Genomic DNA, 24,067 nt, shown 5'->3' on the forward strand with positions numbered 1-24,067 from the left:
GACAAGACCACTGAGAAACACACATACAAAAGAGGTTCCAAAGGGTCATCTGTGTCTACTAATCTGAAAGCAATGTGCTACCCAAATATCTGGGCTGGACTGGCCGTAGCGGGCACTGTGTGTTTCCCAGGTGGGTAGCCAGGGTGGGGGCCGGTTTTGGACCCCTGGGGATTGTTTATGATACCGGGGGCCAGTTTTGCAACAAAGTTGCAATATCAGCCCCCTTTAACAAAAGCAGCTGCAGTGTTTTCCACGCCCGCCACTGCTCCCACCTGCCCCCCGTCGACTCAATTGCCATGGCCACTTTGCATTCCCAGTCCAGCCCTGCCAAAGATCAGGCTAGGAACTTTCAATAGGGACTCACACCTAGACGGCATGTGGCTGCCCTTGATGCCGGAGGTGATTCATTAAACTGCCCTCAAGCTGGGTGGCACCAACTACAGCAAGAGGTGGAAGCAGAAATGCTCCAGCACAGCCCAACACAGGGGCCACTAGCAGCAAGTAGTAAAGGGAAAGGGGCAATGAGTGCACAATACTGTTCTCATCTGAAGCCCTTAGGGTGGTAGTTCTACCATAAAGCAGAAATTTAAGGGAAATGCAAGTAACCACTGACCCGTCCTCCCCCAAAAAGGTAATCTGACCCCAAGGAGTCCAGTGAAACATAATAATACATTATCTGTGCTGGCCACATACACCTGCATCTTCATCTTTTCTGTACAACAATATTTTCCAAAGGAATTTAATTCAACCTATGGACCATCAGCTGATATACTGTGATGTTAAAGGCATTACAATCATGTCCTCTATGAAGCCATAATGGCAACTACTGTTCTCAAAAGCATTGGGAGTATCTAAGTTGCTACCCACACCACACATCAGTACTTCAGGTAACTACCCTGTGCACCATACTAAAGGAAATCATGGCCAATGGCTCCAACATAGGGAATATGGGCACCACTCTGTCAGAACGGACATTGGAAATTAGATCATTGGGAACTAAAGTAGGCCCCTTCAAAAACAGAGTCACTAGTACTGAAAAGCATTTGGATGACATAGACAACCATGTTAACAACATTCCTGATTGGCGTCAAAACACATGGCAGATTCACAGAAAACTTGTTGACTTGTAGTATCAGTCATATCATGACAGTCTACAACTCTATGACATAATGGAGAAGCTCGAGAAAGCTAATGTAAAGATTTACCCAGCAGCACTGATACCAAAACTTCTGAACATTGATTCGCGCCGCCACTGGCATTTTAGCTGGTACACAAGATTAGAACAAATACCACAACAAAAGAGGCAGCCATGCCCAACAATACCATCCTTCCTAAATCACAAACAAGCGTGATAGGTGGAAAGACTGGAACCATCACACTAGACGGTCACCCTGTAGCTTTAATAGGAGATTTCCCCTCCTAAATCAACACGAAAAGGAAGGCTTTACTGGACCTGAGATCATCATTCTGCAAAATGAGACATAAATTATGGTCTTTTAGAACACTATACAAGGTGGAGTACCACAAATGGCAAATCATCTGAATAAACTGGACTGGATGATCTAGAGACGTTCTTAGCCTTGCATAAACAGATATGGAAATATCCATCAAAATCCACGGATAGAAAAAGAGCATCACCCATCAGAATGGAAATTCAGGTTGCAGCAGCAATAAGAACACAGAAAGTTCCAAGCGCAATCAAAGACTGAGGGTCTGACCAATTCCAAGAGGCTCTTCAAACTTCAACAGGACAAAAGAAAATTCCATTGAACCTTACCTCCAAACAGACTGATGCAGCTGTCAGCCAAAGAGTCAGAAAAAATGAAAAGAGATTGAGTTTGACTGGTCATATTTAGAAGTAAAGTGACTCTTGCTCTCGCTTCAAACACAATATCTTAACCTCCATTGAGCTATACAGCAGCAATCGCCAGTACATATTTGCCTTTGCTTATTTTAGATTCTAAAAAAGTGAGGCTTGTTAATACAGTCAGAAGAGTACAGTTTTGGATCTTCTTACCAAACCTAAACCTTGCTCTAGACTCGCCTGACAAAATCCTTCTGATCCACCATTATTAAACATTTGAGAACACCCCTTTTCTTCCAAGCGGGACAATCCAGAATGTTTTATATCTAGTTAAATAATTTTTAGTGAAATAAACTTGAGTTTCTACTCAAACAGCCCAATAATTTTGAACAAACACCAAAATATTTATGGAATGTATTACTCCTAAATTCTAGGATTTTTCAGTTTTTCCAGTAGCACAAGCATTTGTGAATGGAAGCATTCTCAGCGAAACGTTCTATCATCTGTTTTTTTGACTGAAATCCTTTTTTGGTCAGTGTACCTCCAACAAGTTAAACCACTATCTCTTCCAGTTCTGGAAATTAACTCCACTAAGTGAGGTACTTCCCAGTCATTCTTTATTAAAAGTATGTTAGGGCATGTTAGAAATGGGGGTGTCTAGTTGACATAGGTATGCGCCTTGTCCAAGTAGGGACCCTTGCTTCAAGTCAGAGAGCATATGCACTTTAGCACTGATCGGCAGTGGTAAAGTACCTAGAGTCCTATAGCTAATGAAAGCAGGTTAAGAAAAATGGGAGTCAAAAGACAAAATGTTTGGGGATAAACCTGCCAAAAGGGCCAGTCATATATATTAACCAAAGGCAATATAATAATTATTCAAAAAAAGTTTAGAAGGTACCTATAAAAGCATTCATTTTTAGTGTCGCAAAATAGAGATGGCAATTGTAGGATCCATACCAGTGTTATATGGTTGTAAATGTAATAAAACTTCATCAGCACTTACTGGAGTATGGAAGCAGCAACACAGCTGAGTGAGGAATGGGTGGTTCTTTGCAAGTGTAAGGATTTGTTTCTCAGTCATGGTGCATTCTACATCATCATCTTGCAGAATGACATCTTTTTTTAACACTTTCACAGCGTATAAATCTCCTGTGTTTCTTGATTTAGCGAGCATCACCTAAACAAGAGATGAAACAAGAAGTCACCAGGGAACAACAATTAATCAGAGAGTATACCACTATCCTATTCAGAAAGATCTAGAGCACCTTCCTGCAATTCAAATTATGAAATAATGTCATCAGTTAATTTCACATGTGCTTAATAGCCTCATTAAAATGTACAACATTCCTTAAAGAAATCTTTTGTCACCCAGACTCCTCCTCCCCCTACGCTTTCCTTGAGACCATTTGTCAATCTTTCGAGGTCTACACAAGTTGATATGTTTTTTAGATGTTTGAGAATAACAGGTGCCTGTAGTTGCCATGGTGATCAGACTCTACTCCAGGACATCTAGAGTCACATTGAAGCAGTCAAATGACACCTGTCTCACAAGATGATACAGGCGTCATTACAATATCACTGGAAGCAGTGTTGATAGAACCAGAGTGACTTGCAATGGAGTCAGAGAGCTGTGGTTTCCTATGAATGTTGACGAAGGGGCCTAGTCACAAACTGCATTTTGTAGAACGTGGAGTAGTACTACAATAGAACTGCTCATGTACCGCAAAATACTAATAATTAACCTATTGGTTTTGCCAATGTTGTTTTGACTTAATTAGCTGACACCAATATGAGCACGTCTGTAGGGGGCCTCCTACAATAGGTTGTAAAAAAAAAACAAATGCATTAAAAGATGCTCATCATCAATGCATTTACATCAGTGGTGGCTATATTGAAATGCCGAAAAACTTTCAATATTTCTTCAGGATTGCCAATTGGTGCTAAAATATATGTGCCACCGTCATACAATTTAACTTGAAAACTGTTTTCCTCATGACTGTACCGATAGTGGCAATATTTTATTTTCTCAAAATAACTTTAATAGGGTATGAAAGTCTGAAGTCCTTGAAACTTTGCAAACTGATAATGACAGTATTCACAACAATTACAGGAGAATTGCAAGGGAAATATGCGTACACTCCTAATCTGCAACGAACATCATGTCCTGAACTCCAGTTTCCATTAGTGCTATCTCTTGGTGGAATCTTAGGCACATACCTAAACTTTGTGAAAAAGACATTAGGCAAATATATTTGGGATTCACCCAAATTGCCACATACGAAGAGTTGAGCTCAAAATTGGTGTGAAGTTTAATTTATCAAATTTGTGTTAATAGGGCAGTACCAAGTTCAAAGTAACTGGAAGTTTCAATTTATTGCTAATGAAACTCTAGGAAATACTTGACCTATTACTTCACAATTACTCCAGAGCTTACAATTCACTGTCATTTCGGAAAATTAGAAAACCAGTTAGCACATGAGATATCAGTAATGTGTGATGATGTAACTAAGCTAAAAATAGCGTCTATATATCTGATATATCAGTATTAAAAAACAATGGTTTCAAAATGCCCCTTGCTTCACTCCACTCTTTATGGATATACGACTAGCACATGTTCCAGTGTTTTACAGTCTCACCTTAAGTCTCACCTTAACCCAAGTGTTTGTTGATTCCATTTGTAGTAATATCAAAATGTTCTGACCAATACCCCAGACATCTAATGTCGCTCACAAAAGCGATCTGTGCGCCAAAAGACATCCTAAAATTTACTTGAACAAGGTTTTCTGATGACATTTTGTAGCGAAAAATATCGATGACAAAAATATCAAAGAAAAAATATTGATCTATATTTTGGATGTAAAGTCAAAAATATCGGCAACAAAAACATGAAAGATCACAAAGTCAGCAAAAAAATACTTTGAATTGTAACGATTATGCACTATATCAACTTTAAAACATATATTCACTTTTAAAATATCACTATATGTTAAAAACTATTTAAAATATAAAAATATATCAAATCTGTATAATGAAGAAAAAATCTAATTTTAAATGATTGCAAATAAATTATATTTAGAAAGTATTTAAACAAACTAATAGAAATTATTCAAACAAAGTATATTATTGAACACTGTATATACAAATATACAATTCCAACATAAAAAAAGGATTAATAAAAAATAGTTTAAAAAGTAATTACACATATATGTATGTGTGATGTCACTGACCGTGTCACAAGTGATGTAATATGTGAGGTCATAAGCAGTGCATTACGGGGGCTTAAGATATAGTTTGCTCGGGTAACTATAAGTGCTGCATTTCTACAGTTTTGTATGTGTGAAATCAAAGCCCAAATATAACATTCCTGTAACACTTGGTTTTCAGAGAATTTTTAAGGTTTTTTAAAATTCTATTTCCTAACTATAACGTCTCTGTAACCTTTGTTTCTTTCAGTCAGTTTCTAAGGTTTTTTAATGTTATCTCCTAACTATAACATCTCTGTAACCTTTGATTTTTTCAGTAAATTTCTATTTAACAATAAAAAAAACATATTTCCTAACTGTAAAATCGACCTTTGAGAGTGGTTGTCTGAGTGGTCGTGGTCGTATAGGTTGGTAAGTGGGCGTTTGAGTGGCTGTGTGGGTCGGTGACTGGGTGTGTAAGTGGCTGTATGGGTCTGTAAGTTGCTGTCTGAGTGTCTATATTGGTGTATGAGGCGGTATGTGAGTAGTTTTGAGGGTGTGTCAGTGGGTGTGTGAGTAGATTTGTGAGTCAGTGAGTGGGTGTGTGAGTGGCTGTATGGGTCCATAAGTGGGTGTGTCAGTGGCTGTATGGGTGTGTGAGTAGTTTAGTGGGTGTGTGAGTGGCTGTATGGGTCTGTGAGTGGGTGGATGTGTGAATGGCTATGTGTGTGTGTGTGTGAGTGACGGTATGGGAGTATGAGTGGGTATGTGAGTGGTATTGTGAGTGTGTAATTGGGTGTGTGTGTGGCTGTATAAACAGTGGTGTGAGTGGCTGTGTGGGGCTGTGAGTAGATGTGAGAGTGGGTGTCTGTATGGGTGTGGTGTGTCAGTAGCTGTGTGAATGACTGGGCCAGAACGGAACCCCACCTAACCCTTTAACCAACAAGAGTTCATATTTTTAAACAAAAAGTCCACCCAACTGGAGTACTTTCTACTGGTTAATTAGTAAGTGCTACCTCATTGAGTAAATGCCTAGTGCTTTTACTTCACTACAGTTGTGTAATGGACCATAGTGAAGTGTCTCCAGAAAACATTTGTGTGCATTTAATTTCAGCACTGAGATTTTACCCCGTGCATCTTCATCCAGAAATCTGGGATAACATGAATCCTCCTCTAGAGAAGACAACGAGAATACAAAGAGGTGAATCTCCACCAAACAAGGGTCCTACCCCTAACTATATAAAGTAAGCACTTCTTTGTTTGGTGGAGCTGTCCTCGTATTCTTAGGCATCAACAATGTGTCATCAGCATCTACAGGAAAGCAATGGGGGGCCATTTGGAAAACTGTTCATCATCCTTGCAAAAGGAGGGAAGACCTATGCATACTATTAAGGTGGACGGGGTGGGGCCAAATGAGCATAGCTTCCAGGCGATTTTTCACATTTGCATACTCATTGTCATTTAAAGGGATAACCATGGACTCTGCTCTCACCAGGAGAAGACAAGAATTAACCAACTTTATCCTATATGGCCTGCTCCCACCCAGGGCACCCATTATGCAGTTTTGGGGACCGTGGAGGGAGCCTCAGTGCCCTGCGGTCCCTGCTAGATCCCTGCTCCCCACTCCTTACATGCAAAAGAAATTCTTTTATCGGGTTTCCTGCCTGCCTGATAGTGGCTAGGAAAACAAATGAAAAGTCCGCTCCCAGCTTGCTGGAGCAGTTTTCCTGCTCCAGCACACTGGCAGCAGACGTACTGTTTGCTTTTGCTTGGCAGGAGCAGTCAAAGCTCCCGACAAGTGACAACAAACTATGCCCCAAGGGTGGGCACCTCGGTACATAGGGAGCCGGCCCTTAGGGATGGTGGTCTCCTGGGCCAATGGCTTCAGGAGGTGGTGTAGTGTAGTTCCTATATTCCCAATAGGCTCTGCGCATTGGAATAATATATCCTATAAATTTGACGTAGGACTTAAGTCAATAGGTCTCTATCGAATATACTAAACTTAATTGTGAGTGCCAGCTAGCTCAGAGGTCACTAGAAACTTTCTTGAATTCACAAGAAGGGATTAGTTTCTGACAACCGCATAAACATGACAACTTTGTTTCCCAAGAATACGAATATATCTCTCAGAGTCGTGGAAACAATAGATAAGTATTTCACTCAGTTAATCGTGCATGCTTCGTTTCTACAGAGTTACACAGGGATAGTGAGACAGGCATTTTCAATAAAAGGTTTATTGAACAGTCTTCTTTCTCATGCAAGAGAGGTGAACTGCTACAATCACTAGACACAATGCAAAGTATAATGCGTACAACGAGAATAGCATTATAAAATAATACTGTAATAGCATTGTCTAGTGCTATGACATATAAAAATATCTACATAAATAACATAGACTAAAATACTCAACTGGTGCTTCTAAAATACGCCTACCCCAATGTTCCTAACCTAGGTCTAGTACCAGGAAAGAAGTAAGTATTGTTTAGCATAAGTTTTAGTTCTTGCCAAGAATCTACCAAAGGTTTCTCTAGGTTCTAATCAGCTCCATACCTTGGAATGAAGGAGGTCTGGTATCTCTTTCTCTGGGAATCAATTTCCCCACACCCCGCAAGGGGAGTCAGAAACACTGGAGCTGGATTCTCGGTAGAGAAGGGCAGCTTCCTGATCAGTGCGTCAGCTGGCGAGTCGGCTTCCTTCGGCACTTGCTATAGCGAGCTGCGTCGGTCAAGTAGGTCATCGAACTGCTACGAACCAACGTACTTTGCTATAGCAAGTGAAGGTATATTTATACCTTGAAGGTGTTTAGGAATGCCATGTTTGATGCAAAGTCAGGCATATGAACGTCATAAATAAACCCCTGGGGAATAGCTGTTCATTGTAAAACTAACGGAGTTCTTGGAGAAATCAATATTCAAGTAAGGGGAAGTCCATAACGGCTTAAGCTGGTTTGCCAAGAAATCGTTGTGACGTTCGGTGAACGGATGGAAGTAGCCATGCCTGTATTTGGGTAGCATGGGCTATGCCTAAATAAGGGCTTGATTTTTATGTCGATATAAGGGCAACGTGAATTGTACCTATATAAGTGCATGAATCGGGAAAATTGAATCGGAACCTAAAACGCCATACAACAGTGGGCAGAGCATTCCCCCTCCCCTTTTAAAATTTTAACCAAGCCCCGATGAGATGGTGGTCCCTGGGGTTGTAAATTGCCCAGGAGGGGGTCCTACGTTGCTCCCCCCCTTAATATTATGGTCATGCCTAGGGAAGTGGTGCCCCCCAGGGCCGATAATGGCCCAGGAGAGGGGCCCTTTGGACACTACCACCAGGCCTAGAGGGTCAGAGTATTCCTACACTGACCCTTTTACTTTTTTTTACCTTATGGACCCCTAACGTATCCTTATTGCCCGCTGCTTTTTCAAAACTTACTTTCACCAGATATATTGAAAATAGGGTGCGAACGTCTTTAGTTGAAGAAGTGCGGTTCACCTTGAGCAAATAGTCTACTGAAAGTTAGCTAAACTTGGTTAGATCAGGTTTCAATCACTGTGACCAACATTTCCCCTCCAAGACATAGCAACTCCCTGCTAGGGTGTCAGTAGTTCTATTGTCACAGACTGTCCCATGCCAGAGGGAAGCAGCACAATAGCACCACCCACCCTCACTAATAACCCCTTAGAAAAGGGTGAGCAAAACATCTCTTCAATGCATGTCTTCCTAGAACATCTGCATGCTGGAACCATGCCAAATGGATAAAGTTGGTTCAGCCAAACCCACACCTTACACAGGAAACTCTACTGCTAGCTGCCACGCAATTTAGAGCATTTATGGTGGTTTTAATGAGAATAAATATGATTTTCTCCTCACCTTTTATACTTATATACTTATGGCCATATCGAAGACTGATAATGTTAGCTGCACTGCTGGCAAGCGATGCAAGATCCTGCTAAAACCTGTCATATAAGAATATATCTAAGGCACTACACACACCTCTCTTCATAATCACCACAAGGACACGAATATGTTATCCTCAAGGCGACTTTCCATGGTAATGATTTGCAGCCTAAGCAATGGCTTCTTGAATCTGGTTTCAAAGGTCACTAGTCCTGATGGCCATCAGAGCAACCCCAAGCCCAGTTTACCGTCCAGTTTCTTCCAAGCTGACCATAGCTCGACTATTTATTTCCTTTTTGCCAATATCAACTATCAACAATCCTGCAGGGGAAATCAAGACTAATTTTTTCTATACATGTCCCCATCAGCAAATAAAAAAGAAACATATTTGGCATGTGCCTTCAGAGAGCAACGACTGAGATTGCTCTCAATTCACAGGGATTAACGATTATATCGCAGTCAATCCTAGGTTTCCCACCTGAGCACACCAGCCTGTTGCAGAGTGCCCTTACATATTTAAAGGCTGCGATGCGAGGCGACTGTGGCATGTGGATGCTCATGAACAAATAGAGGAAAAAACTAGGAAAAACGGCCATTTTAACAGGGATCCACTATCTAATGATAGATAACAGTAATGTAATCTACCTTTTAGGCAGAGGACCAAACTTCTTCACAGCAGACACACAGTTGGCTTTGAACAGTATTTCTACAGTAGTGCTAATAATGTTCCCTCTGGGTATATTAGCATCCACCCACCACAGGAACTCTTTAGAATTCCCAAGTTGCCTGCTGTGAACTGTCAGTGAAAGAAATTATTCTTTTACGGTCACTTGGGCATCTCTGGTTTATTCCTTAGAACCCAATCTGCATGGTTAAGTTATTTTTTTGTTTTGGGACACTGCTTTTCCTTACTATATATTATGATATTTTCTTTGGCTCGGTACAACCATATCTTTCCTTCCGCATTTCACGTAGTGTTAGATGTTTTATTATGAGACTTCAAAAGGGGAATGTCCGTCTTAATCCTTTAATGGCGAGATGGTACAATAATTCCTTAAAATTCCCTCTCTACAATCTTTGTCAGGGGGGATTCAAAATCTGTTTCATGTGCTGCATTTAGACAAGCTTTAAGATAAGCCAGAACAAGACACCTGCTACTGATAATAAATAGATCAAATATGGCACAGACACCAAGCTCTGATCCATTTACTTAAGAATCCTCCTGACAAACAAATTTGTTTTCAAAAATATAGATTTGAAAAAAAGTTTCTTATTTATATCCTAAGAAAATACAATTAGTCGACACACATGGCTCTTCCCCAACAATATATTGTTTTTAAAAATTGCTGTTGTGTTGGTTTTAATTTGCATTGATAGAATGGATTGTATACCTTAGACGAGGTGAACATCTATTTTTTTAGTAAACCTAAACTTAAACTGGAAGAAGATTCGATTTCACCCTGTTAATTTGTAGTCCTGATAAACAACCAAAACTCACAACCTCTTTCAATATAAACTGAAAATTCGACTCAGGATTCTTAATGAATAGCAGAATACCATCTGCATGCATACACAGGTTGGGTGGCCAATAAAGTATATTTCCTAATTTGCATGGTTTTAATGCAGCAATTAGGCCAGTGGCTCTATTGAGAGGATACGCAGCAAAGGGGACAGAGGGCACCCCAGCCTCGTAGTATACGATAGCACAAAGTATGCAGATGCACGTCCGGTCATTGGGATGCAATAGTTCCACTGGGAAACAAAAGCCTCACCCACCCTCCATCCTCCTCAGTACTTCCATTAGCGCCAATTCCCTACAGTCAAAGACCTTCTCTGGATCAAACATGGCCAGCAATTTCTCTAGTCTGCAGTGTATTTGATTCAAAACGGTGAACATTCTCCACAGGATATGAAAGGGGGACATTTCATGGATCAAATCTTCCTGGTCTAGTAAAATCCGTAGTAGCATTAAAGAGCTACCTGTTTCTAGCGCTTTTGCTAGGATCGTGCAATTTAAGTTGATACTTGATAGGTGCCTGGATGAGCCACAACGGTCTGAGCAATCACTGGGCTACAGAACATACAAGTGCTTCCTCTATAGTATCAGGTAAGGTTTCCTTTCTGAGGGCCTTTGAGTACATCAGAAGAAGTTAAGGAGATACGTTTTGCCTGAATATCTTGAGGAATTCACAAGTGGCTTTGCTTCAAGTACAGTCCATTCTGGTGTCCCTATTTTGTAAGCAGACAATATGGAGCAAATGTAATCCTTCCATTCCTTTCAATCTAGCTGATGTAAGTACTGTTTAACCTGTTCATGTGGTATTTGTCTTTGAATAAAACACCTTGCAATAGGTAATAGCTCCTAAGTAAATGTCCCTTTTACTAGTGAGCATCTCAGAACATATTTTGTTTTCTCTAATCCATAGGATGTCTAAGGGTGTGAGTGGGTCTGAGCAGCCTTGTCAAAGACCATCAGGAATGTTACCATCTCCTAACTGCAATGTTGTGATACATCATGGCTACCTCCCTCTCTCCCAGCATTCTAAAATACTCAAGGCATTTCCTAATGTCCACCAATATAGTTCCATCTTGATTAAACTAATACTGCAATTCTAGTGCCTTTGTTTTAGCTTCAAGACTATTTAATTCCCATATCAGTGCCTTCAGTCCCCCATTTTCGTCAGAGACACAAACACCTGTATGATTGAAGCCCCTCCTAGAAAATAGCAAGCCATCATCACTTTCTACCCTTCAAACTGCATTGTGCCTTTCTCCACTGCAAGTTTGGGGATCTGTTTTATCTCTGAAGTTAAGCATTTACACAGACCTTGGGCCATCCTGTCAGGGCTATACAGGCAGTGATTTATGTGACCCCTCCAGCAACAAACAAAAGCACTATCTTCAAATAGCTCTTGCAGTAGGTGCTTAACATAGTCTTGGATTTTCTAGTCAATCCTGAGGATTCAGATGTTATTTCTTCTTGATTGTCCCTTTACATTTGAAACAATCTGCTCCATTTACAGCACGTATGACTTTAGTTTCCAAACACCTGTCCTAGATGTGCCACCATGCCTCTCTTCAAGACCAGAGAATCTCAGCTCCACTGGGCTGAACATGTCACCCTGTTTATTACCCCTAGCTCTAATGTGCTCACCTTTGCATGTTAGCACAGCAAGCTTTGTAGCAATACCCTCAATGGCCAACAAAGTCAGGAAATATGGCATTAATATCAACACCTTCTTGCTTTATGTGTGAACACCAGCAGCAGTGGCTGTTACCTGCTTCCATCTGCTAAGCAAAGTTTGCTTCTTATCGCCATGAAAGCGCAGTTTGAATTATTGCATCTCAGTAATTTCCAATTGAAAAGAGGTTCACTGTAATGTAGAATCGTGGTATCCAAGAAATATTTGTAGCGATTAGGAATACTGTGCTGCACAGAGCTAGCAGCAAATTACAGCAAGCCAATGGCCATGAAAGGGACGTAGAATAGTCATAACTTTATTTGTGCACTTGTACAGTCTCTTATAATGCAGTGTTTTTTCTTTTAAAGTTTCATGACAGCACACACTAGCCTAAGTTACACCTTCCCATCAAGGCTTCACAGCTTCTCATAGGCTCAAGAAAAAACTGCTATGGCTGACACTTCACCAAGTTCCATGATGCGATTCTTTCCAAGACTAATAACTGGAACACAGTGGCTAGTACCTTCCCAAGTGTTTGGGTTGACTTCCCATAGATCATTCAGTCCCTGCTGTGCTAGGCATCCACCAGTGTGAGACTTGTCTGATCCTTTTTCCTCCAGGCAACAACACTTTCTCTTCATGCTTGACTTTCCACAACTCTGCACTCATATGCTATTGCTCTTGAAGTATTTTTATTTTTTCTAATTGGGACCTTTTCACAAACAGCATTTTGTAGTTATAAATAAATAGAATAAATATAGATAATTTTTAAAAATTCAATTTTATTTATATAAAGTTTCAAAAAGGTGAAACAAGTAATTTTAATTTAACATTATTTCCTATAGTTTTATACTATAAGTCTATTTCATAAGAGGATGTTGCATTGTTAATGGTAGGCCATGTGTCATGCTGTACTTATATACTTACTACTGCTTCCTTTTAATTGTAGTAACTTACACCCATAAATTTGGCTCAATCACCTGTTTGGGGAGGGAGGGGAGACATGTAGGTCAATACTTTTGAACAACTTTTTGGGCTTCATTTACAAGGAGTGACTCATCGGTGCATTACGGCAGAGATGTGTCAACATGTCTTGTGCTGCGGCAAGACAGGTTACTACACCATGTAAGTGTCATATTTACAATACTAGGCACCATGAAGTAAGGCCCCAGGATGTGTCAGACATTCTGGCATATCAGTCGGAAGGCTGCCACAGCACATCAGACCCAAAAGGGGCGTGTTAGAACCGGCTGTCTCTAGTTGGCAGAGGTATGCACTTCTGACAAATAGGGACACACCTTTTCTAGTCAGTGCAAGGGGATCACACCCTTTGATAACCCCTGCTCACCCCCTTGGTAGCTTGGCAGAGCAGATAGGCTTATCTCGGAGGCTGTGCGTTAAGCATTTATGACCACATACAGTAATAGAGTGAATACACTACAAATGGACACGACACAGTAGTATTATAAAAATAAGTATTTTTATATAAGGCTTAGCACAAGACCAAATAACGACAAAAATGTACACAATCTTAATAAATACTCGGGGAAGGGAAAAATAGTTCAAAGGTAGTTTCTTCTTTAGCACAGAGTCTTTCGTATCAAAGCAAATCTTCTTCTTGTAAACACAGTTCTTAGCAACAAGATAACCCACACGGGGGCTACACGACGTCGAGGCAAAGTTAATCCAAAGGTTCGGCGTCGACCGCGAGGAGCGCTACGTCGAGCCCGGAGTCACACAGACCCCCAACAACACAGTACCTTGGAAAATGAAGCACACGATGATCAGCGGCGTCGAGCAATCCGGCGTCGCGTCTTCGGTGTCGATCAGGCCTCAGCAGGCGTCGTTGTCGATGATGCCGTTGCAAAGAGTGAGCAGCGCTCACGGCGTCGAGAGGGCACGAGGGCGATGCGATCAGCAGCGGTGCAGACACGAGGTACCTTGGAGCTGGAGCCGAACTCACTACTCACTGGCGTTGCTGCTGGCGTCGATCGGGCCCGGCGGCCGGCGTCGAGGAAGCGGGACACTGGAGCCGTTACTCACTATGTCGAGCTGGATTCGGCGACGTCCGTCGGCGTCGAGGTTGCTGGCTCTTTCAGAGGTGCTGGATTCACAGGTTCCAGCAAATAGCACTTTAAGCAGATGAAGTCCTTTAGCCCTGTGACTTCAGCAGGAGACTGGCACTCTTCCAGTCCTTGGAGATTTTCTTAGCAAGCGTGAGAGTACACACACAGTTCCTCTCTCCTGGTTCCTAGGCAAAAATAAAGAAGCACTGCAGGATTCCCCCCAGCAAACAGCAGACTGGCAGAAGGGGTAGGCAAGTCCTTAGATCAGCAGGCCTCTTGCCCTTGGTTACAGGGTTCCTTGTCAGAAGTGATCTAAAGTCTTGGTTCAGGGGTCCTTCTCTTATACCCCTTTTTGGCTTTGATCCCTTTGTCCATGCAGGGGAATTTCCCAACATCCTGGGTCTGTTGTGGGTGGAGCCAGGCAGAAGCACCTGGCCTATCATTGCGCAGGGCTGGATCCTCAGACGCCCAGCAGGAGGTGGAGCCAGCATTGACACTGGCAGGAGCAGAGCTATCGGCCTCCTGGCAGGAGGTGGCGCTAGGATCGTCCATGGCAGGCACAGAGCCATCAGCCGCTTGGCAGGAGGTGGAGCCAGCATTGTATCAGGCAGGGCAGGCTATCAGCAACTACTCTCCCCCTACTCTCAACGCAAATGTCCCACTCATCTCACACTGGCTCATCCAGACCTGTGGAGCCACCCAGCTCCTGTCACACACACGCAAGACCAGCAGAAACCAGATATGGTTAGACAAGAAAATAGACACTTTCTAAAATTGCTATTTTCAAACCCAGAGTCCAAAAACCATCCACACCAACGGATGCGTAATTAAACCCCGAGTTCAGGGATACCAAACTCGACATTGCACCATGCTCCCCGAGCCAACTAGGATCATAGCATTAATAATCCCGGCGGCCCATTCTACTAATGGAGAGCAGGCTACCTCGCAATAGTGAAGAACGAAGATGGCTGTAATTCACTATTAGGACATGCCAACTTGGCCAGGCGTGTCCTACCTTATACTTACAATGCACCCTGCCCGTGGGCCGACCATAGGGGTGACTAACATGAAGTCAAGGGAAGGTTTGAGGGGCTGGCAAGTAGGTATACTTGCGCAGCTTGCGTGACAGCACTAGGCTGCACGTGGGTCTCGCAATGACCGACCCGTAGACATTCTTTTACGAGGCCGCTCCTGTGGGTGGCACAACACGTGCTGCAAGCCCACGAGCGGCATTTGTATTTATAAGCCCCGGCACTTCTGGTGCACTAGACTAGGGACTGACAGTAAACCAAATAAGCCAAACATGGATACAATAGATACATCAATTTAACATAGGGAGCACTTGCGCTATGGCACTGATCAGCAGTGGCACAGCGCCCAAAGCATATACCAGCAAAAACATTGTAAAACAGTGGAGGCAAACAGAAAAAATGGAGGAGAGACTCAAGCCAATGATGTCAGGTCTAACAGGGCGCATTACCAAAGTTGGCCTTACAACCGATGCAACTTCAGCAATGAGTCAAACAACAGAGTTCTAATTGACCCAAGTAGCCTAATGTGTGGGAACCAATGTAATGGACTGAAAAATGTTGGAATAGTCATCTTGTACACTATTACATTGGTCCTGGATGTAATGCAGACAAGTATACAGTTTGGCTATCTGTCACATACAATGGACATAGTCTACTTATATGTAAGTATGTGTGACATAGTGAGATACACTTGAGTGTGAGGGGATACAAGTACATGTTGTAATATAAAGTGGCAAATCATGGGTTACATACCTTATGTGTGTACTTACCTGCTGTGATTTGGAGTACGCTTGATTGGACTTGAGGACCTATTTCTCCATGGGGATAAGACAATCCTGGCCTGTCCCGAACATGGGGTACACAACGTCGCAAAGTATTGCTGCAGTGGATGATGATATCATAGGTGCTGTGGTCCCAGGTTGGTCAAGGGGGGGTCTTACAACATGGTTGTCACAGGTGTAGACCTATGACTAGTAGAGATGTGATTTAATAATTTATTCCAGTGTGTAAAGTGATGTCTACTGGTCAGATTCCTATTGAAAAGCCACTGTATCATTTCCAACCGCTGAGTTGAAGAGGCATAGGATTTTTAAGGCATTGCATGCTTAGAGTGACCCATCTTAAAGATGTGTCACACATTGAAAAACTTGCAAATATCACTGCGTCAGTTCTAAGTAAGTTTTTACGAGGTAATGCCTACTCTGCACACATTGTAAACTGTGCGGCACATCCGGTTCGAGTGTAGGTATTTTTTGACATGGCTCTTAAAAAACTGACACACTGGCCCTAATGAGTCCCCTTGTAAATATGGGATAATTGGAGCAGAGAATACATTAAGAGTCGCAATATGCATAGAGATGAGCTGAAGACATTCACATTTCTTTGGATATAGAAAACATATATGTGAAATCATCTCTTTAGATCATGAGTACTGTATGAGCTTCTATTAGCACATTGGAATGTTCTGACCTCCACTGGAGATTATTGAGTGACTCAGGGCCACTAATGTCTGCTACAATCTTCTGCTCTAAAATTCCAATAGTTGTCTTTCTGTTTCTCCTTTTTAAATTTAGAACATTCCATCCCAGTGGTGGAATGTTCTAATGCTACCATAGCTCTTCTGCCTCAGGTGATCCCAGTTGTTGCAATCTCTCTCCCCCAAGTAACAATCCATAATCCCTCAGCAGTGGGCTGTAATGATATATTAGAACACAGGACTGTTGAGAACTCCATTGAAGACAATGAAAAGGTCCAGGGCTAATAAATACCGGTAGAAACCTTCTGCTCAAATCTTCCAATGCTTACCTTACATTTCTCCATATTTACTTTACAAAAAACCACCCTCCCTTGCTCCCTTTATAGGCTCTCGCCTGTGGTTTAGGTCTTTAACTCAGTGAGTGGGCCTTTAACAACTGTTATAGACATTGGCAGTGGGCTATCAAACAACAATATTCACTTTAGGGAGCACATTGGGGGGAGGTAACATGTGAAGGAATGGAAAGAACTTAACATTGAAAAGATACTGACCTATTGGGTTAAAAAATGTGAACGTATCCTAGGACAGTAGCAATAGAATGATGCAGTCGGAGAACAAAGCAAAGACTGGAAAAGCGAAGTAGCCGCTGAGGTTTTAAGATGGGAAGCAAGAACATCAGTAACATCTGTGGCGAGGTTACTACTGAGTGCATTGAGTGCACATTGGGGTAGTAAAACCCATTAGTAATAGAAACCTATGTCTGCAGTTTGTGTATTAATTCTGTGAATATATAACAGCATGCAAAAATGAAAATTCGGCTCACCCACCCTTTCATGTTTTTATACCCAAATCCCCTCGACCCTTGGGGGTAACTCTGGTGCCCCGTAAGATGGTGGGGTCAGTCAAATGTTGCACAGGTCATCGTGGGCCATTTGGGGTCCGCTGGGGTGTTGCCTAGTATGCCTACATAGAGTGCACTACACTGTCAGTGTCAGCAGGAGCACACCCAGCGTATGCTGTGCAGTGGCAGGAAACGTCCATGGGTGACTTCTGACTCTATCTGCCTCAATAAGGCCCCCAGGGGTTAGTGGAGGCTAGGTGGACTGCACTAACTCTTCACTATCTCTATGGCAAGGTGCAGTTACCACTTGCCTCCAGGGGCTTTTGCCAGTACTCGTGTTTTTGTACTATGGTGCAATTTCACGCTCATGGACAAACGCTTTTCCTCATTTGTAAAGAGTCAAAGCCTGCTGCAAATTCAAGCACCACCCTTTAGCTGCACAGGCTTACTTTGCACTGCATAAGAGGTGTCACTGAAGATTCTTCACAGATGGCTGTATTCCTTTCTGTAATACTCAATTACCTCAGAAGCACTAAAAAAAGAGATACAGTCCTATTGTGTTTCTAAGACCCTTTACATGTATGAGCCCACTGATAGTGGTTTTCTTAGGATACTGTTGCAATCCCTACTTGGTATGTCCCGCCACCCCTCTGCCCTCCCTCCCCTTGGTTTGTGCCAGGTAGAATGTGTGAACATTCCACAGCTGACTCGAGCTGACTGGAACCTGTGATGGTGTTTAGAGGTAATAAAGAAGACTCTTCAGATCGCTGCGTATGTCTCATCTTTGTAACAGATACATTCAGAGTCTGTGTGGTCTTCTTACAATGGTTTTATACGGTGCACAGACAAAATATCGACTCCAAAATATCGACTGGACATAATATCGAGTTTTAAATATAGACTGGACAAAATATCGACTGGACATAATATCGACTACAAAAATATCGTTTTTCAGGTAAGTGAAGTAATATCGACTGTATAAAATATAGGTAGCAAAAATATCCAATTATTAAAAAAACAAAATTCATTTAATAAAATATTTTATAACATTAATACACACTTTTCACACATATTATTACATAAAAATACACTATAAAATATTATATATTATTAAAAATTGGATATTTTTGCTATCTATATTTTATACAGTCGATATTAAATGAATTTTGTTTTTTTAATAATTGCGTAATGTAATTCTGTAGCGGGTTGTGGGTCTATAGGGGAATAGGGTGGGAAGTAATTTAATAATAATTAATTAATTAATATATGTTTGTAAATATTTATAATTAATAATTAATTGATAATGAATTAATAATAATTAGTTAATTAATTAATATAATTTTGTACATATTTTGTATTAGTAATTAATTGGTAATTAATTAATTGTAATTAGTTAATTACATTAATTAGAGTACATTTTAATATATATAATTTTGTGTTATTGTTAAGTAATTAATTGGGAAAAAATAATATTAATTATTAAAATAATTACAGCTAATGTGCTAATATATTTACTTTATTGTTATTGTTAATTAATAATTATTTGGTAATTAAATAATATTGATAAATTTTGGGTAAAGGAGTATTTTTAGGGTTCAGGGTCAGTTTTCAGTTTTTGGGTAAAGGGGCATTTTTAGGGTTCAGGGTCAGTTTTTAGTTTTTGGGTAAAGGGGCATTTTTAGGGTTCAGGGTCAGTTTTCAGTTTTTGGGTAAAGGGGCATTTTTAGAGTTCAGGGTCAGTTTTTAGTTTTTGGGTAAAGGGGCATTTTTAGGGTTCAGGGTCAGTTTTCAGTTTTTGGGTAAAGGGGCATTTTTAGGGTTCAAGGTCAGTTTTCAGTTTTTGGGTAAAGGGGCATTTTTAGCGTTCAGGGTCAGTTTTCAGTTTTTGGGTAAAGGGGCATTTTTAGGGTTCAGGGTCAGTTTTTAGTTTTTGGGTAAAGGGGTATTTTTAGGGTTCAGGGTCAGTTTTGGGTTTTTGGGTAAAGGGGTATACTTTAGGGTTCAGGGTCAACAAATAAGATTGTAAAAAATTATTTTTATTATTTTCATTTATTATTTAATTATTATAATTTAATTTAAGTATTTTTAAGTATATTTAAGTAATTAAAATTTAATATTAATTTAATTTAACACTGTTTTTAATAAAGTCGATATTTTTTACATCTATATTATTGTTAACGATATTTTGTACTTGATATTTTTGTACTTACCTGTTTGTAGATACAAACTCGATATTTTGACTGTCGATATTTTGTCCACGATATTTTGGCAAGTCGATATTTTGTCCCTCGATATTATTTCAGTGATCCGTTTTATAGTACTGTGCTGTAAACAAAAAGGGAAAAGATAGATTGATCATGCAAAAAATGCAAAGGTGCTACAAAAAGGAAAAGCCCACACACCTTTCCAAAGCTGCCTTTCCCCAGGACTCGAATAAAGAGGAAGTCGTCAATGCCAAGTTTTGAGTGGGAGGCAGTTCTCGAAGATCCATTTTCTTGACTATGGTCACGAGGAGGATCTTTCCGGTACTGAAATTGAAAAGCAGGATTTAAAATCTGATCACAGCATTTGGCAATAAAGAAAGGCATTTAGTAATTATAACAATATCTCTGGTATTTCTGCCACATGTATGTACTGTGCTGAGTAAAGGTAATCCCCCCCCCCCCGCTTCTTGTTCCAGGGAAAGATTTACCAAGTTAAATCAAACTAATAAAAATGCAATTAAAAATTCATAGCTAACCACAATCATTTGTAAGAAAAACAAACAAAACGAGTAAGGGTCCCTGAAAAAAATCAGGTGTACACTGAAAACAAATAGAATCAGAATTTTAAAAATGTGACTGCTTTAAAACATATATGATCTGATACCTCGTAACAAATACATTCATTATATTTATTTTTCCTGTTATGATTTCATAGTAGCATCTGGTAGAATGCATATATCTATTTTAAGGATTTTGTTTTGAGCCAAATATATATCTCAGCCATCCCCTAGATTCACCACTGCATGATCGAGCACCAGACCCTAAAAAAGGTATTTCTATACTGTTAGAATAGTACATTAACTGGTTGTGAATGAATGTGAGTTTAGTCAAAGGCGGATATTAAAGGTAAAGTTGGAGCAAATCTGAAGTTTACAAAACAGGCAAGTAAGGAATGGCAGCCATGACAAATACAAAGAAAAGGATCCCATTTATCAAACCTTTCAAAGGGAATAATCCCAAGATTTGGAAATCATGGTATCTGGTAGAAGTATCTATCTATTTTAAGGATTTTGTATAGTGACAAATGTATATCAAAGCCAGCTAAAAGGGCAGAGATAACAGTGCAATGTATCGAAGTGACACTGTGCCACAAGTGTATTGGTAACTCATCAGGGCCCATTGCCAGTGCCGTAATTTCAGGTGGTAATTTTGCATCCTCAGAGTAAGAGGTACCGGAGGCGAGGTGCGGGATTACCAAGGATGACCAGTGGAACAATGAGATACCTCTAACAAAAGACATTTTAATGGAGAATTCTCTATTTCTGATGCTCCCAGTTGTCTCTGGTGGTTCATCTATAGATTCCAGCCGCTTTGAATGCACGGTGTCCCCGGATATCTCATGATTCCAATGGATCCATTAAGTCCTGTAGGAATGAGCCCTCAATGTGGACATTGCCTTCCCTTGGAAACCATACAGAAGAGGAGGAGGCAAAGGCATTTACAAAGAGATGTAGGTTTATTGATTTTCTTGCAAATCACAAGGAAGCGTTGGACGCCTTTCTCAGCCAGAAAAATCAGACAGAGTATAAATTGTCCAGGAGGGATGGGCGATGGGCTCTGGAGGGAGCAGGCAGTAGTCATATATTTTGCATACGTTATTGTCTAAGTGAATTATTAATGTTCATGTAATGATTATGTAAAATGAGGTTGTAACAAGGGCGAAAATACCATCAATTGGTTTGCTATTTTCTCATTTTCTCCTTTTCAATTCATGTCTGTACAATCCCTACGATTAGCAAACCACTAGGTTGTAGGGGTCCCCTCTTTCCAACTTGGGAGCAGGCAGTAGTCTCTGATCAATTACTGATGCAAATATTTGGTTATAATATTCTCACCCATTTTTATGAGAAAAAGCAAATTGGAAAGTGAGAGGTAATTTTTTCTGCAAAAGGGTGAGTTTCACTTTGTACATAACGCGGAATGATAATGTGCTGTAGGCAGTCTGGGTAGCAAATCTAAATGTCTGAGGCAATACTCTTTTCCATAAGGACTGGTACCATAGTTTGTTAAAAGTAGATAATATTTTCGGTTTAACAAAGGCCACGAGGATAGACACTCGTGCTCAGTTTTGTTTTTAAATTCAAGACCTACTCTCCTCTCTGAGATAAGGACAAACTGTCCAAAAATCATCAAAAGTCCGTTCAGGCTGCAGGTCTCTGTAAAAGAATTAGGCAATGGCATCTTTGATTTTCTCAGTTTCAACAACAACAAAAAAAGCCCGTGCTCCTCAGGGCGAGATTTCATGCAGAAGACAACAGGGTAGGCCAACTGTGAAGGAGTTGGTGAAAGTTTACAAGAGTCGTAATGCCTCTATAAGCATCTGATATTTGAAAATACATTTCGAGAAAGATAGTCTCCTTTATCTGTTTTTGTTCCACCATGCAGTTATATTCGCCCACATGTTTTTGGTGTTGTGTTAGGTACCCAGCACGTGTTCCTAGCTGTATGGCACACGCTGATTCTGTGACAGTGCACATTTTTGACATTTCATGAAAATGTTGCAAAATTATAATTTCACAATTAATATCAGTTTCACTATATTTCACATGACATTTTTCACATAAGGTATGCCGTGGTGTAAAACAAATTCACACAAGGCATTGGCAAGAAACTGGCTTGAGCAGAAAACATCTCTCAGCGAGACTTCTTTTGTGCAATCCATTCTCCCACTGGTAGAAATTTTGCGAAATTGCATAATGTGAATTTTGAGAACTTTTGTTAACTTCACTGGTGTGATTTACAATTGGCCCAAGTGGTAATGTTAACATTACATGACACAATTTCTAGTTACATTGACAAGAGTCTGCAAAGTGAGTTAATGGGTCGAGGACATGTAAAGAATGAAAACCCCCTCCTGAATTTGTGGCTCCTCCCAGAGGGTGCTCTTGTAGTTGACAATCCATGTGGGGTGCACTTGAGCTTCTAGACGAGCTTGACCCGAAGAACTAGAAGCAGCATGTTAAGACCACCCAAAAGTAAGAACAGCTCTCTGCTGATTAAAGGCAAACAGGTTGAAACTTGTGTCCATAGCTGTCCAGCACTAGGTGACCTTCTGATTACTTTCAACTGTGAGAATACACACTACATTGTACCGCATATGCCATGATGCATTTGAGAGCCCTGGTGCTAAGATGCCAGCAGTGTGCTCCTACCCCCTTGAAATCACCGTAAAGGTCTGTCCTAAAGGCCATCCAAATACTACATATCTGGTTATCCTGTGAAAGTAACAGATTCTTACTATTTTTATAATGAATTGCTCTGAACTTTTGGGAAAACAGAATTACAAAGCAAATGACCAGACCCATGTATTTCAAGATTGTGGTGTAATTTCTTATGTTTTAATACCACACACCCCTATTTTAGAGTATGGTATTAAATAAGAATTCTATCCATTGCTTTACTGTCACAAATTGCTGCCTATTTTAAGGCTAGCAGCATCACATAAGCTGTACTAGCTCACACAGTAAATCCATCAGATTTGAAAGCAACTACACTACTTTAAACAATTGAAATTACTCCATAAGATACCACAACTCAAACAAAGGGACTTAATATTTGCAGCACTGAAACATTCTATCTATAGATGCTCATGTCACAGTTATCCCTACTACTGCTGTCTACCTGAATTTAGATATAATGGACCTTATTTATGAGGCCTTGCGTCACTTTTACGCTGCCGGTGCGTCACTTTTTGTGATGCACCAGCGGTGTAAAAAATGTGTCATATTTACAAAGTGACGCATCTAGGTAGATGCGTCACTTTGTAAACCCCAGGCCACATTATACCTGCGCCAGGTCTAATGTATGCAGGGGGGGCGTTCCGACGCAAGAAAGGGTTGTAGAAGTGACTCAGTGAAATCTATGAGATTTCACTGCGCCATTTCTAGGACGGAAATGCGTCAAAACCTTACACCTGCCTCATGGCAGGCATAATACTGACACAGACACATTTAACATGGGACTTACCCATGTGTAATGACCCATTGTTGGAGTTGCGACACTTTTGTGACACACTCAAGCAAAGCGTAATTTTTGGGCCTACAGATACGTTAGAAATACTGACGTATCTGTAACTCCTTGCAACAGGATGCGTCATACTGTAAATATGAGGCATCATTGGTGTCGCAAGGAGGGCGCAATGAAAAGTGACGCATCGCTGTTTTCTCGCAGCGATGCATCACTTTTCATAAATGAGGCCCGATATTTACATGTTTTTTGGCGCAGGAGTATACACTAAACAACATGTCCTGCTATATTACTGATCTGAAACCAATACAAATTATCACTCAGGCATTTAGATTAAATGGAGAGGATGTAGCCTAAAAGCTG

At 40.7% G+C, this 24,067-nt stretch overlaps 1 protein-coding gene across 1 annotated transcript in view; it reads right to left on the reverse strand.

The window, feature by feature from the left end:
* PRKCH (protein kinase C eta) overlaps window positions 1-24,067 on the reverse strand; it is a 773,184-nt gene that overhangs the window by 235,259 nt on the left and 513,858 nt on the right. The window contains exons 8-9 of the mRNA XM_086937948.1: window positions 19,877-20,002; window positions 2,808-2,981 (exon numbers count right to left, since the gene is read on the reverse strand). Coding sequence (XP_086794074.1) covers window positions 2,808-2,981; window positions 19,877-20,002 — 300 coding nt within the window. The remainder of the gene's footprint in view (window positions 1-2,807; window positions 2,982-19,876; window positions 20,003-24,067) is intronic.

This window comes from Lissotriton vulgaris, chromosome 9 (genome assembly GCF_964263255.1).
Source record: "Lissotriton vulgaris chromosome 9, aLisVul1.2, whole genome shotgun sequence".
Classification (NCBI taxonomy): Eukaryota; Metazoa; Chordata; class Amphibia; order Caudata; family Salamandridae; genus Lissotriton; species Lissotriton vulgaris.